The 15,781-nt window shown below is 45.1% G+C and overlaps 1 protein-coding gene across 2 annotated transcripts in view; it reads right to left on the bottom strand.

Moving 5' to 3' along the window:
• The window catches only part of lss (lanosterol synthase (2,3-oxidosqualene-lanosterol cyclase)), a 76,568-nt gene that overhangs the window by 33,651 nt on the left and 27,136 nt on the right, over positions 1–15,781 (bottom strand). For both annotated transcript variants that reach the window (XR_013547547.1, XM_078403758.1), the window contains exons 7-12: positions 13,440–13,575; positions 12,673–12,781; positions 6,850–6,968; positions 2,352–2,449; positions 1,151–1,178; positions 370–426 (exon numbers count right to left, since the gene is read on the bottom strand). Coding sequence is in view for 1 of the 2 variants with exons in the window: in XM_078403758.1 (XP_078259884.1) it covers positions 370–426; positions 1,151–1,178; positions 2,352–2,449; positions 6,850–6,968; positions 12,673–12,781; positions 13,440–13,575 (547 nt within the window). In the remaining variant the exon portion in view is untranslated. The remainder of the gene's footprint in view (positions 1–369; positions 427–1,150; positions 1,179–2,351; positions 2,450–6,849; positions 6,969–12,672; positions 12,782–13,439; positions 13,576–15,781) is intronic.

The raw sequence follows: 15,781 nt of genomic DNA, 5'->3' as shown, positions 1-15,781 counted from the left end.
GGTGTCACATGTTTAAGATGAGGAGCTGGTGTAAAGTAGATCAGAGGGGCAAGAATTACCACACGAATGTGGTTGATATTTTTTATGCGGTGCTGGAGGAGTTGGAGGAAGTAGATCAGTCACATTTAAGAGGCAACTCGACAGACACTTGACCAGTCAAGACGTAGAAGATTACAGACCTGATGCAGGCAAATGGAATTATTATAAAAAAGCACAACAGTCATCATGGATGTGATGGGCTGAAGGATCAGTTTCTATGTTGTATGATTCTATTACCTCATACTCAACAAACTGATGAATCTGCAGTGACAAATTTTCTCTGCTCAACCTACCATTCACAATGCTTTCTGGTCTGCATTGGTTACTCACCTCAAGGAAGGCCTGGACTGTAAATGCTGTATCCCACAACTGGGATCCGTTGGTACCCTGGGCACAGATACAGAGATTTCAGTGTGAGTGCCTGAATACCCAATTTCATTGACTGCATGTCACCATAAACAGCTGCTCTTATCACACTAATCAGTATTGAATTAGCCAGTAGGCTGCAAACTTTAGTTTGAATGTTGTGGGTCAGCTTGGATTGCATTCAGCAATCAAAATATAATATCTGTCTTTTGTTTTGCATATAACATGCTCAACGTATGAAATAATTTAAAGTTATAAGACGACTTTATGAGAAGCAGATGCTACAAGGTGATCAGGTATCCACTTATTCTTGCAAAGTAATCAGACCCAGGGAAGTGTTAACCAGCTGCTTGAAACCTGGTGCTTTCAGCTATCCATCTAGGTTCACCTCCTGATCAAAGCATGATTCATGACTGGTAGTTGGACAACAGCAAGAGATAGCAAATTAAATATCATCAGTCATTTCATGTGAACTGTGCTAGTATAACGTACGCTGCAATGGAAAGAAGTCAAAACTATTGAAAGAAATGACTGACAGTAGTACTCAACTGTGTGGAGCAAACCATACAAATATTCACGTCAAAACAGAAAGGCACTGTTACACCACAGATGGGAAACAGCAGTACTGGTTTAATTTGTTATCACATTCTAACCACAGTAATGAAATCCAAAAAGGCAATGGTGCAATTACTGAATACCCAAAAGGCAATAACGTAGTAAGAAATTTAAAAAAGAAATTCTTTACCTGCATTTTCAGTCCATCAAGGCCAAGCCTGTGAATTGAATTTGAAGCTGGGATTACAAGATGCTGTTTGGATGCCTTTTGGCAGTGCTCATGGAAGTGCTGAATCATCAACGTTGTCTGTACCATGCTCCAAACTCACCATGTTAATCTGAACACATCACTGATGTCACAGTAATAATTAGTCAACAGTTTACAATGTTATACTTCCTGCTCCATCAGACCTTCACACTTCCACCACCAGCAGATCACGCTGGGTGGGTTTGGTCTGAAGGCCGGAAGGGAATGAACTTGCAGCAAGGTAATTTATGACAAATAAGTAAGTATACTTACATCTGCAAGTTCATTCCCTTCCAGCCTTTACAATTTCTATGACTTATCCTGTTGCATTGTGTTTTCCCCACAAAAGATTTTACAGCACACCATAACATCAGTGTTGTTATTTTCCAGTTTTCAGATACGCACAATCAGCTTTCATTTCAAAAATAAAGTGCTGGAAGAATTCAGATAGAAGAAGAGATCCGACCCAAAATGTCGTCTGTCCATTTCTCACCACAGATGCTGCCTAACCCGATTCCTCCAGCAGTTTGTTTTTCCACTCAAGATCCCAGTATCTGCAATCTCCTGTGTCTCCAGTTTTCATTTCAGGTCTATTCTCATCATCAACATATAAAGTGTGCAGGAAACTAAAGAAGTGTTTAATATACCAAAGTATTGCAAACATTTTTAAGGTATAAATCTTGACGAATTATTGTTTTAAATGAACTTGCCTCTTAACTATGAAACAATGCCTCTTAACTATGAAACAATGTTGTACCAAAGGAAGGACAAAGATCTTTACAAGCACTGAACCTTCGAAGTCAGAACTGGCCAGTATGAGAATGTCAAAACTTCTAATTCTCCCAATAATTATAGTCTTACACTCTTACAATCTTTCCGTCCATGCCTTTGAGTTACCAAGAGATAAAACAAATGAAATAACTCCTCACCAATGCTCTTGATACTTTCAAATAAAATAGTCAGGGGTAACAGTATGACATAGTGAATAGGCATGACACTGACAAAATTAATAGCTCAGATCAACTAAAACACAAACCAACAAGATGGATTAGTAATTGGAACGTTTGACTCCATCCCATTCTCAACTCAAGCTACTTTCTTCTTTTCCGCTATCTCTCTCCAAAGCAGTTGCAAGAGGACTTACCAGAGATAATCTGGGATGCGAGAAACATGTTCCTGGAAACCAGAGGACTTGGATCCCTCCATGTGCCAGCGAACTAACATATTGATTGTCTTGGAAATCTAGAGGTTAGGAAATCATGAAAAACATGAAATCAAAAAGATTGCCATTGAAAGTGGTCCAATTTCAAGGAGCCTCCTCTGGACTTCATAATCTTCATTTTATTGTACCACCATGAAGTCTCTTCACGACATGCCATTTTGAAGTTTTGCTCCTTTTCCTCTCTTTTTCTGCAACCGGATTTCTGCAACACCCTCTCTCACTATTCCCTCTACGTGGTCAGTCCTGCTCTTTGATCACTTTCTCACTGACTCACTATGATAGCCATGTCCTTTTTCAGTTCTTTTCTTTGCTGCTCTCTTGACCACATGGCTTACAGCTCAATTTCAAGGCCTCCTAGTTCAGTCCCATCCAGGATATCAGGTATGTAATTCCATTCAGGTATATGCCTGACTAGAATGTACATCTATCAATTCTCCCAACAGTTTCCCTCCATGTTTTATGCTCTACCCTCTCTGCCATGCACGTTCCTCCAGCAGCTCGTTTCTTTTGCTCCAGATTTCAGCATACGCAATCTCTTATGTTTCCAAATTAAAGAATGTCTTTCCTTCCTGCAGAATACCAACATACAATTGCAGAATTCAATTTACAGGGTGCTTGTTAAAGTACTGCAGAGTGCCCATGATAATTAAAGTTAAACCAATATTTATCTTTCATTGTGTAGATGTTTATAAAGTTGTTGCAAGGATTTCCTTAACTTCCTTTAACTGCACAGTAATGCATCATTTGCACGTTTCCGGACTCAGTTATGATAATTCAGTTACATTATTCATGATTATTATTCATCTGGACCGTTTAATGCTCATGAAATAAATCTATATACTAAAACTCTCGTTTGTTTGTTTGTTCCTGATCTACAGCCAAAACGGTATATGATAGCGTGACAATTTTAGGCCCACCTTCCTCACCGTCGTCCCTTTGGTGCTAATGGAAGATGTTTAATTGAAATCAGTGTTATATTTACAATACAATACAATATCTTTATTGTCATTGTACAAGTACAACGAGATTAAGGATGCCACTTCCATATCGATGCTATAAAATAAAATAAATAAAACATGGCAACAACAAAGGGAGGGGGAAAAAAAGGAAACAAGGTAAAGTGCAAAAAAGGTTATGCAGGGTCAGTTGTGTCAGATGACCATGGGGGCAGAGATAGATCATGGGGGGCTGTCAGCAGGTCTGATTCAGAGCAGCTAAAGCTCTAGGAATAAAGCTGTTTCTTAGTCTGGAGGTGCGGGTGTAGAAGGCCTTGTAACGTCTGCCAGATGGAAGTAGTTCAAACGGTGGCATGGGTGTGTGGAGTACTTGTAGATGCTGGTGGCTTTCCTGAGGCAGCGTGCGTTGTAGATGTCCTCCAGGGCTGGTAGCTGTATCCCAATGATCCTCTGCGCTCTGCAGACGACCCGCTGAAGAGCTCTCCTATCCGCTGCCGTGCAGCTGAGAAACCACACATAGATGTCGTATGTCAGTATGCCCTCTGTGGTGCAGCGGTAGAAGGTCATCGGTAACTGTTGGGGGAGACCGGCCTTTTTCAGCCTTCTCAGGAAAAACAGCCGTTGCTGTGCTTTCTTGACTAGTGCAGCTGTGTTAGTGGACCATGTGAGGTCCTCTGAAATGTGTGCCCAGAACCCTGAACACTGTCACCACTCTGTCCCCGTTGATGAAGACTGGAGCGTATTCTGTATTCTGTGTCCTTCTAAAGTTGATAATTAGCTCCCTGGTCTTAGTTGTGTTTAGGGACAGGTTGTTCTCTGAGCACCAGCTCGCCAAGTTCTGCACCTCCGCTCTGTAGGCTGATTCATTGCCGTTGAAGATCAGCCTGATCACCGTTGTGTCATCCGCAAATTTGACGATGGTGTTGGTGGCGAATGCAGGAACACAGTCATGTGTGAAGAGGGAGTAGAGGATGGGGCTCAATACACAACCCTGTGGTGTGCCAGTACTCAGAGTGGTAGTGGAGGACAGATGGAGGTCCATTTTCACTGCCTGAGGGCGCTCCGTCAGGAAATTCAGGATCCAGTTGCATATTGACGAGCTGATGATTTTAAGACTGAACTTCTTTTGGCAAACATTTGCCACATTTTGGCTGATTTGTAACTTTCACGAGAAGAATTAAGGAAAACTCCAAGGTTTTTTATACCTATACTAAAAACAAGAGGGTAACCAGGGAGTAGGGTGCGGTGCTCAAGAATAAAAAAGGGAATTTGTATCTGGAGCTAGAGGATGTAGGCTTGGTACTAAACAAGTACTTTGCATCTATATTCACAAAGGAGGAGGACATAGATAGTGAGATCAGTGTGGAGAGTAATATACAATGGCAGTTTGAGATCAAAGTGGAGCTGGAGCTTGGTTGTGGAAAGGCATTAAGGATAAATCCCCAGAGCCTGAGGGGATCTATCCCAGATTACTGAGCGAGGCAAGAGAATGGAATGCAGAGGCCTTGATGAAGATCTTTGCATCTACTTGAGCCACAGGCTTTGTCCCGGAAGATTGGAGAGTAGCCAATGTTGTTCCTTTGTTTAAGAAGGGTAGAGATAATCCACAGAATAATAGGCTGGCGAGCCTTACCTCAACAGTAGGGAAGCTATTGGATAGGATTTATTCCCATTTGGAAGGGAATGGGCTCATTTGGGGCAGTCAGTATGGCTTTGTACTTGGCAGGTCACGACTTACTAACTTGATCGAATATTTTGAGGAGCCGACAAAGGTGATTGATGAGGGTAGGGCAGTGGATGTTGTCTACAGGAATTTTAGTAAGGCAGTAGACCCCCATGATAAGCTCATTCAGCTGTTAAGATGCATGGTATTCACAGCGATTTTGTCGTATGGATTCAGAACAGGTTTGCTCTGGGCGCACAGTGACGCAATGGTAGAGTTTTTGCCTTACAGAGCCAGAGACTCGGGTTCCATCTTGACTGCAGTTCTGTCTGTATGGAGTTCGTACTTTCTCCCTATAACAACGTGGTTTTTCTCTGGCTGCTCTGGTTTCCTCCAACACTCCAAAGACGTACAGTTTATAGGTTAATTGGCTTCAGTAAGTTGTAAATAAATTGTCCCTTATGTGTGTGGGTTGGTGTATGGGATGATCGCTGGTTAGCGTGGACTAGATGGGCCTAAGGGATTATTGCCACTCTGTATCTCTAAAGTAAAGAAGGCAAGAGTATTGTGGTGGATAGGCATTGTTCTGGCTGGAGGTTTGTGACCAGGGGAGTTTCCTAGCGATCAGTGCTGGGACATCTGTTTGTAATATATATAAATGACTTGGATGTAAATGTAGATGGGCAGTTAGTACATTTGCAGATGACACCAAGATTGCTGGAGTTGCAGACAGTAAGGAAGGCTGTCAATGTTTACAGCAGGACATAGATCAACTACAGGAATGGGCGGAGAAATGGCAGATAGAGTCTAATCCAAGCAAGTGTGAGGTGTTGCATCTTGGGAAATCAAATGTATGCAACGGTATATAGTTGTTGGCAAGACCCTTAACAGGATTAATTGCAGAGGGATCTTGGGGTCCAGCTCCCTGAAAGTGGCAATACAAGTAGATGGAGTGGTAAAGACCTATGGCATGCTCACCTTCATTGGTCTGGATATTGAGTATAAGAGTCAGGAAGTTATGATGCAGTTCTATAAGACTTTGGTTAGGCCATTTGGAGTATTGCCTGCAGTTCTGGTTGTCCCGTTACAGGAAGGATACGAAGGCTTTGGAGAGGATGCAGAAGGTTTACCAAAATGTTGCCTGGATGAGGAAGTGTTATGTGCAGAAAGAGGTTGGACAAACTTGGATTGTTTTCTCTCAAATGCCAGAAGTTGTGGGGAGACCAGATTGAAGTATATAAAATTATCAAAAGAATAGTTACGTTAGACAGTCAGAACCTTTTTCTCAGGGTGGAAACATTAAAGTCTAGAGAGCATAGCTTTAAGATGAGAGAGGCAAAGGCTAAAGGAGATATGCGGTACAAGCTCTTTTTCACTCAATGGATGGTGGGTGCCTGGAAAGCACTGTCCAGTGTTGTGGTGGAGGCATATACAATAGAGGCAATTTAAGAGGCTTTTAGATAGGCACAGGGATATGCAGGGAATGGAGGGATTTAGATCATGTGCAGGCAGATGAGATTAGTTTATATTGGCATCCTGTTCGTCACAGACCATGTGGGCCAAGTGCCTGTTCCCTGTGCTGTGTCTTTCTATGTTGTATGTTCTTTACTTGCACTTTACACATTATCTTACAATTATTTCACCTTTGCTGACACAACAAACATTATAAAAACAAACATACAAGACGTCTGTCCAGCATTGTCCAGGACCAAAGAGGCACAAACTTTCTAAACTACTACCGCGAGCAATAGTACTAATACCAATACGACACATCAAACATAATTTACAAGTTAGCACATACCGGCCCAATACTAATGCACTTAGTGAATCTGTCATCAGCCACGACGTGGTCATAGAGTTCTTCTATTGCCCGCTTCCTCAAGCTTGTGCTGTGCAAATCCTCGTACACATTTAGTAAAGCTGTAAGACCAAAATTAGAAACACATAATCTCAGATGCAATACCACGAAAGCCTGGAGTACATCAGCATGATTCATCTACATCTTGGTCTGAGTCGAGGCATAAGGCATAGAATTAGGCCATTCGGCCTATTAAGTCTACTACGCCATTCACTCATGGCTGATCTGTCTCTCCTTCCTGACCCCATTCACCTGACTTCTCCCCATAACCTCTGACACCTGTACAAATCACAAATCTATCCATCTCTGCCTTAAAAATATCCACTGGCTTGGCCTCCACAGCCTTCTGTGGCAGAATTCCGCAGATTCATCTCATTTCTCCTCATCTCCTTCCTAAAAGAACGTCCTTTAATTCTGAGGCTAGGACCTCTAGTCCTAGACTCTCCCACCAGTGGAAACATCCTCTCCACATCTACTCTATCCAAGCCTTTCACTATTCTGTATGTTTCAATGAGGTCCCCCTCAATCTTCTAAATTCCAGCGAGTACAGGCCCAGTGCCGACAAATGCTCATCATAGGTTAACCTACTAATTCCTTGGATCTTTCTTGTAAACCTCCTCTGGACCCTCTCCAGTCAAAAAAGGCATATGCTTTTTCATAACAGATACTCTGCACATTGGCTTTGGGGAAGGGACAATTAAGAAGGAACCTACAGATATCACCATTCACTTACTACTGGAACAAAAATACTAATTTTTTAGTGTTTCGAATTTTATTTCTCAATTATAGGTTGTTCCAGCTCCACCAGAAACCCTGTGTCACACACATGGCACCAGAGTGAAAATGAAATTGTGAGAATTGAAGGCAAAGTGATCTTCAGTATAGAGAGCTGCACCCTGTTAGTCAAAGGCACATCCTACAGATCTGACCTTGAGTTTATGCAAATTTCATTGAAGATCTGAGTATCGATTGCACGGCCAGCATTGATTGCCGTCCCTAATAAGCGAGTTTGATATCTCGACTGAGCATGCGCCGGTCATAGGTCGCAGGGGCTAAACATTCTCGCCAGCTGATCTGCTGCGTGTATACAGACTTCCGTTTCATCCGTATTTTCCAGTTTTGCTTCGTAGAGGTAAGAAAATACTGCTTTAAAAAATATGAATTAGGTGTATTTATGGTTAATTTGTACGACTATGATGATTTTGGTTGTATTGCTTTACTAGACCAAGTGGACCCGTTGGGCCCAAACCTCTCCTGCATTGGTGCAGCACCCTCTCCTCCCCCCCAGCCCCCTTCCATCCCCCCTCCCCTCCCCCTCCCCCTTTGGTGCAGCACCCTCCCCTCCCCCCTCCCCTCCCTCCTCCCTCCCCTCCCCCTCCCCATCCCCACCCCACTCCATCCCCCTCTCCTGCATTGGTGCAGCACCCTCTCCTTCCTGACCACTGTAAACTTGAAGCTGCTGTTCGTACAGCGATTAGACAGCTGCAGAGGTCAGCATCCAGCGGAGCGGTTTGTCTGATCAAACCCTCCCTATTATATCACCCGGTAAACGCAAAATGCTGGAGTAACTTACCGGGACAGGCAGCATCTTTGGAGAGAAGGAATAGCTGACGTTTCGGGTCGAGACCCTACAGGAAGGGTCTCGACCTGATACAATACAATACAATACAATATATCTTTATTGTCATTGTACAGGGGTACAACGAGATTGGGAATGCGACTTCCATTTGATGCAATAAATTAATTAGCTAATCTCCAGAAATTTAGACAACCTAGAGAAACAAAACTAGAAACAGTTAAAACAGTATAAAGTGCAAATAGGTCTGTGCCGGGTTGATGTGCGACGTGACCATCCGAAGGAGACAGTTCATGGGGGGGCACTCAGCAGGACCGGTTCAGAGCAGCTATAGCTCTGGGGATGAAGCTGTTCCTAAGTCTGGAGGTGCGGATGTAGAAGGCTTGTAACGTCTGCCGGATGGTAGAAGTTCGAACAGACTATTGCAAGGGTGTGAGGAGTCTTTATGAATGCTGGTGGCTTTCCTGAGGCATCGTGTATTGTAGATGCCCTCCAAGGCTGGAAGCTGCATCCCGATAATCTTCTGAGCTCTGAAGACTACCCGCTGAAGAGCTCTCCTCTCAGCCTCCGTGCAGCTAAGATACGACACAGAGATGCCGTGCATTAGGATGCTCTCTGTGGTGCAGCGGTAGAAGGTCATCAGCAGCTGTTGGGGCAGACCAGTCTTTTTCAGTGTTCTTAAGAATAACAGTCATTGCTGTGCCTTCTTGACCAGCGCAGCGGTGTTAGTGGACCATGTGAGGTCGCTGTTGTGTGACACCTCCACGCTGTTGTGTGACACCTCCACGGGCCTGCAGCGGCCCATCGTCCCTGTCGTCTGGCGGCGCAGGGTATTCGAGGTGCTCCACGGGCTGTCTCACCCCTCCATTCGGGCGACGGTGGCCCTCGTAGCCTCCCGCTTCATGTGGCACGGGCTACGTAAGCAGGTCGCACACTGGGCGCGCACCTGCATCCCGTGCCAAACTGCAAAAGTCCAGCGACACGTGCGTGCGCCGCTGCAGGAGTTTGGTGTCCCTAGGCAGCGGTTCGACCACATTCATGTGGACATCGTGGGGCCGCTGCCGCCGTCCCGGGGCATGACCCATCTCTTCACCGTGGTCGATCGCTTCACGCGGTGGCCGGAGGCCATTCCGCTGGCGGACACCTCGACGGCCACCTGCGCTCGGGCCTTGGAGGCGCACTGGATCGCCCAGTTCGGGGTGCCACTGGACATTACATCCGACCGGGGGCCGCAGTTCACTTCGGAACTGTGGTCGGCCATGGCACGCCTCTTGGGTGTCCGCCTACACCACACTACAGCGTACCATCCACAGTCGAACGGGTTGGTGGAACGCTTTCACCGCCATCTAAAGGCTGCCCTGAAGGCTCGGCTCACGGACCCAGACTGGGTGGACGCCCTGCCGTGGGTTTTGCTGGGGATCCGCACCGCATCTAAAGAGGACTTGGCCTCCTCCTCCGCCGAGTTGGTGTACGGGACCCCCTTGACGGTTCCTGGGGAGTTCATCCCACCGGCGCAGGGTCGAGTGGAGCAGCCTTCGGACGCCCTGCAACGTCTTCGGCAGACGGTGGGCAGGCTGGCACCTGTGCCCACGTCACGTCATGGGACCTTCCATTCGCACGTCCCTGCCGCTCTGGAGGACTGTTTGTGTTCCTGCGCAGGGACGCGCACCGATCACATCGCCAACGGCCGTACGATGGCCCCTTCCGGGTCCTGCAACACGGCTCGGCCACATTCGTTCTGGACATGGGGGGTCGCAGCGAGACTGTTTCGGTCGAACGGCTGAAGCCGGCACACGTGGACATTGATCGGCCGGTGCCGGTTGCGCAGCCCCGCCCGCACGGTCGCCCCCCATCCACGTTACCCCCGCCAGTGTCTGCTACGACCCCTCCACCTGTCGGTCAGTCGCCGGTCCCTGCGCCGGTCATGGTGCGCACCCGGGCTGGTCGCCTCGTGCGCCCTCCTGTCCGTTTTGTACCTCCGGTTCTTGGGGGGGGGTCCTGTGGCGGTCCCTGGGGATCAGGCCACTCCTTGGGTCAGCCCCCTCGTCACGTGACGGACAGGCGTAAGGGGTTAAAAGCCAGCCCGTTGGGAGGCGTGGCTCATCCCTAGGTGGACTACGCTGTGAGCAGGAGCTCACAGCCTAATAAAGACCTATATACAAAACTGCCTGGCGTCCTGCCTTTTCTCTGTCCTCCGCCAGGCCACTACAATGTCAGCCTTGCTGTCATTTGTTACCTTCTGGTACCCAGGCTTTTGAAAGGAGATGAACACTAAATCCAGAGATTTAGTTTTAGAGAGAAGGCGGAAGGATGTTTTTCGGTCTGAAGGCCTGTGACTAGTGGTGCGCCTCAGGGTTCGGTGCTGTTTGTTATCTATATCAATTATTTGGATGATAACGTGCATGGCATTATTAGTAAGTTTGCAGATGTCACTAAAGTGGGTGGAATTGTAGAATTGAAGATGATTGTCAAAGGTTACAGCAGGATCTTGATCAGTTGGGCAGGTGGGTTAAGAAATGTTAAATGCAATTTATACAAAAAATGTGAGGTGTTACACTTTGGAAAGTCTAACATGGGCAGGATCTACTACACAGATAGAGCTTAGGGGAGTGTTGTGGAGCAAAGGGATCTAGGGGTGCAGGTACATAGTTCCTTGAAAGTGTTGTCACACGTAGATAGGGTGGTCAAGAAGGCTTTCTGCATATTGGCTTTCATCAGAGTATTGAGTATAGAAGTTCGGAGGTCATGTTACAGTTGTATAAGACATTGGTGAGGCCACATTTTGAGTATTGTGTTCCATTTTTTCGTCAACCTGTTATAGAAAAGATGTTGTTAAGCTGGAAAGAGGGCTGAGAAGTTTTACGAGGATGTTGAGGACTCGAGGGCCTGAGCTATAGGAAGAGGTTGAGCCGGCTATGACTTTATTTCGTGGAGCGCAGGAGAACAATGAGTGATCTTACAAGGTGTATAAGATCATGAGAAGAATAGTTAGGAGTAAATACACAGACTATTTTACATAGAGTAGGGAAATCAAGAACCATAGGTTTAAAGTGAGGAGGGAAAGATGAACCCGAGGGACAACCTGAGGGGCAATTTTTTATTTTACACAATGGGTGGTAGAGATATATAGAATGAGCTGCCAGGAGATAGTTACTATCACAATATTAAAAAAATATTTGGACAGATAAATGGATAGGTTTTGAGGGAGGTAGTCACAAAATGCTGGAGTAACTCAGCGGGACAGGCAGCATCTCTGGATAGAAGGAATGGGTGACTTTTCAAGTCGAGATCCTTCTTCAGACTTCAGACCGATTTAAACCAGCATCTGCAGTTCTTTCCAACACATATAGGTTTTGAGGGATATGGGCCAAACTTGGGCAGTTGGGACTCGTGTAGATGTGGCAAGTTGGTCGGCGTGGTAAGTTGAAGCTGTGTGATTCTCTGGCTATTATTATCTCTCTCACCTTTAATCTCATTGTTCAATTTTGTCTACGACTTTATATCAACAATTTGGGTGAGAATGTACAAGGCAGGATTAGTAAGTTACAGATGGCACTAATATAGGTGGTATTGTTGACAGTGAAGATGGTTATCGAGAATTACAGTGGGATCTTGAGCAACTGGGCTGGAAAAATAGAAAATTTAGTTTTATTCAGAGTGATGTGTTGCAATTGAGGAAGTTAAACTACGGCAGATCTTAACAGTGAATGGGAGGGCCCTGGGGAGTGTTGTAAAGCATCAGGATCTAGGGATACAAATATATAGTTCCTTGGAAATGGCATCACAGGGGAAGGCGACACACTGGCTTTCTCTGAAATGAAGACAGTGCTTTAAGTGGGGGCTCATCACAGGTTTCTGTAACATTTTAACCTGCACCCCTGCTGCCTTACTGAAATAAAAGTCAATTTAATTAGCTCTTGAGATAACTCAGCCTTTGTGAATTGCTCTGTGGCAAAGCTGAAGACACTCAAATCATAATATCTATCATTTCTATTTCTGATCAAGAATAATCAAAGGCTCAGCTACTGAAGGAGATTACCCCATTCAAAGAAAAAAAAATGGCAAGATCAGAACAGAATTTCTTTTCATAGTGAACTTTAGAATAAAAACTTAACACCAGTGGTCTTCCCTCCAAATATGGATAAGCACAAAACACTTTCATGTCACAAAATTGAAGGGCTTCTCTGTACCGTATGCTACAGTGAGGAACTTGCTGTGAGGTGTGTACAGGTCACAGGCTGCCACATTGTTTCGCTGGGCAGGCCAGTCGATGGATCTATAATCCTCAACATAGAGCTCCTGGAATAAAGCGTAAAAAAATTAAATTTAGCATCAATGTAAACGTTTCTGATGCATTGGAAGTATCAACACAACAATTCGTAATGTGCAACATATGACTATCATTGCTCAAAACACCAAAAGGTAGCACAGCCGGCAGGGCTCTCAAGGATGTAACTATGTTCCACCTACCCTAGGGTATGGATTTACAGAAAGTACCCATCCAGATTTACATTAACAGCACATGTTGGAAACACTCAGATCAGACAGCATCTACGCAAAAACAAACAAAATTAACATTTCTGTTCCAAGATTCTTGATCAGAACTCGGTACAATGTGTATTCTGCACACACTACACTGAAAGAGGAATAGAAAGTGGGAACTGCAACAAGGAATTGCTGAAAGGAATGCTTGCGCCTTGTGTGATATTCAATTCAATGCAAGCTTCACAAGGTATTGTTTAATCTGGCATTCGTGTCAATATAACAGGGGGACATTGTGCCTCCAATCTTACATTCACAATTTAATCAGTTATTCCCATTCAGTGTAACCACAGTCACTCCGGTTCTACATTTTAAGTTCTGATACAGGAAACATTCAAAGCTGGACATTAAAAGCCACCCATAGCAGGAATATAAACTCAGCGCTCATGAGGAAGGTTGTAGTGTCTGATCATACCTGGCGCAAACTGAGGATTAGGTCATCCTCCTGTGCTGTGAGACGTTGGGCGTAGCAGTAACTCATGGGGAGGTAGACTTGACGACAGTGACACCACAGGGTGGAGGGGTGAGCCGGAACCCATCGCGGGAAGAGCCTGCAATGTTAAAATACAGAATAGTACAGTATAGGAAAGGCCCACCAGCCCACTGTGACTGTGTCAACCATGATGACAAAGTAAACTAATCCCATCTGCCTATACATGGTCTATATTCCTCTCTTCCCAGCCTGTTCATTTGTCTGTCTAAATGCCTCTTAAATGTTATATACAGACACTCCCCCACTTATACAATAGGTGACTTACATAAAGAATTCTGTCCCTGGAGCAATCAAGGCTCTTTGCAGTTTGGAACCCAAGCTTCCTTTTTCTTTGGGGACTCAACTTACAATATCTCTTCTATCCCAAGCAGCACGAGCAAACCTCCCTGCAAGGATGTTGGTGCTCATCAAGTTTAGGTGCAACGTATCCTGTAGACACAAAATGCTGGAGTAACTCAGCGGGACAGGATAGAAGGAATGGGCGAAGTTTCAAGTCGAGATCCTTCTTCAGACTGAAGTCAGGGGAGAGGGAAATACATAGATAAGGAAGTGTAAGGTGTGAAAATGGGACAAGGGGATGAGATCAAGGGAATTGTAGAATAGATCATTGTTAGCTGGGAGAAAGTAGCAACTAAGCAAACAGAGATATAATGTAATTGGAGACAGTCAGGCTGGTCAGAGAACTGGGAAGCGGATGGAGAGAGAGGGAAAGCAAGGTTACTTGAAGTTAGAGATGTCAATGTTCATACCACTGGGGTGTAAGCTACCCCAAGCGAAATATGAGGTGCTGTTCCTCTAATTTGCGCTGGGCCTCACTCTGACAATGGAGGAGGCACAGGACAGAAGTCAGTGAGGGAATGGGAGGGGGAGTTAAACTGTTTGGCAAGCGGGAGATCAGGTAGGTTTAGGCGGACTGAGTAGAGGTGTTCAGCGAAACGATCGCTGAGCCTGCGCTTGGTCTCACATATATATAGGAGTCCACACCTGGAACAGCAGATACAGTAGATGAGGTTGGAGGTGGTGCAGGTGAACCTCTGCCTCACCTTAAAAGACTGTCAGGGTCCTTGGATGGAGTCGAGGGGGGAGATATAGCGACAGTTGTTGCATCTACTGCGGTTGCAGGGGAAAGTACCTGGGGAGAGGGTGGTTTGGGTGGGAAGGGATGAGAAGGCTCTCATCTTGCTTAGCAGCCTTACACGAGGCACCTTATCAAAAGGCTTCTGAAAATCCGAGTAAACAATATCCATTGACACTCCTTTGTCTATCCGGCTATTTACTTCCTCAAAGAATCCCAACAGATTTGTTAGACAAGACCTCCCCTTCACAAAACCATGCTGAGCAGCCTAGTTTATCATGTGCTTCTAAGTACTCGGAAGCCTCATCCTTAATAATGGACTGTAAAATCATATCAACCACTGTAGTTTCCCCTCTTTTGCCTCACTCCCTTCTTTTGCCTCACTCCCTTCTTGAACAATGGAGTAACATTTGAAATTTTCCAGTCCTCTTGGATCACTCCTGACTCTAGAGATTCTTGAAAGATTACTACTAATGCTAATGGCCCACAATATCCAAAGCTACCAATTTTTAGATGGGGTGTAATCCATCTGGTCCAGGTGACTTTCCATCTTCAGACCTTTCAGCTTCCCAAGCACCATCTCCTTAGTAATAGCCACTTCGTCTAACCTCTGCCCCCTGACTCTCTTGAATTTCTGACACGTTGCTAGTGTCTTCTGTCTTCTGTTGAGAAGACTGACGCAAAAAACGAATTCAATTTGTCTGCCATTTCTTTATTCTCCTTTACTACTTCACCAACAATATTTTCCAGGGGTCCAATGCCCACTCTTGCCTCTCGTTTACTCTTTAAATATCTGAAGAAACTTTAGGTATCCTTTTGTATTTTCTTAGCTAGTGTACTTCATATTTCATCTAATCTCCCCTATTGCCCTTTTACGTGCCTTCTGTTGTTGTTTTTAAAACTTCCCAATCCCCTAGCTTCCTGCTAATTTTTGCAATATTATATGCCTTCTTTACTTTTATACTGTCTTTGATTTCCTTTGTCAGCCACTGTCGCCTCATTCTCCCCTAAGAATCTTTCTTCCTCTTTGGGATGAAAAGACCCTGCATCTTCCAAATTACTCTCAGACATTCCTGCCATTGCTGCTACATCATCATTCCTGCTAGGGTCCCTTTCCAATCGACTTTAACCTGCTCTTCCCCCATGCTTCTGTAGTTACCTTTATTCAACAGTAATAATAAGACATCTG

Source organism: Rhinoraja longicauda, chromosome 8, assembly GCF_053455715.1.
Source record: "Rhinoraja longicauda isolate Sanriku21f chromosome 8, sRhiLon1.1, whole genome shotgun sequence".
Lineage (NCBI taxonomy): Eukaryota > Metazoa > Chordata > Chondrichthyes > Rajiformes > Arhynchobatidae > Rhinoraja > Rhinoraja longicauda.
The sequence above is the reverse complement of the archived record's forward strand: the minus strand, read 5'-3'. Positions and strand labels throughout refer to the sequence as shown.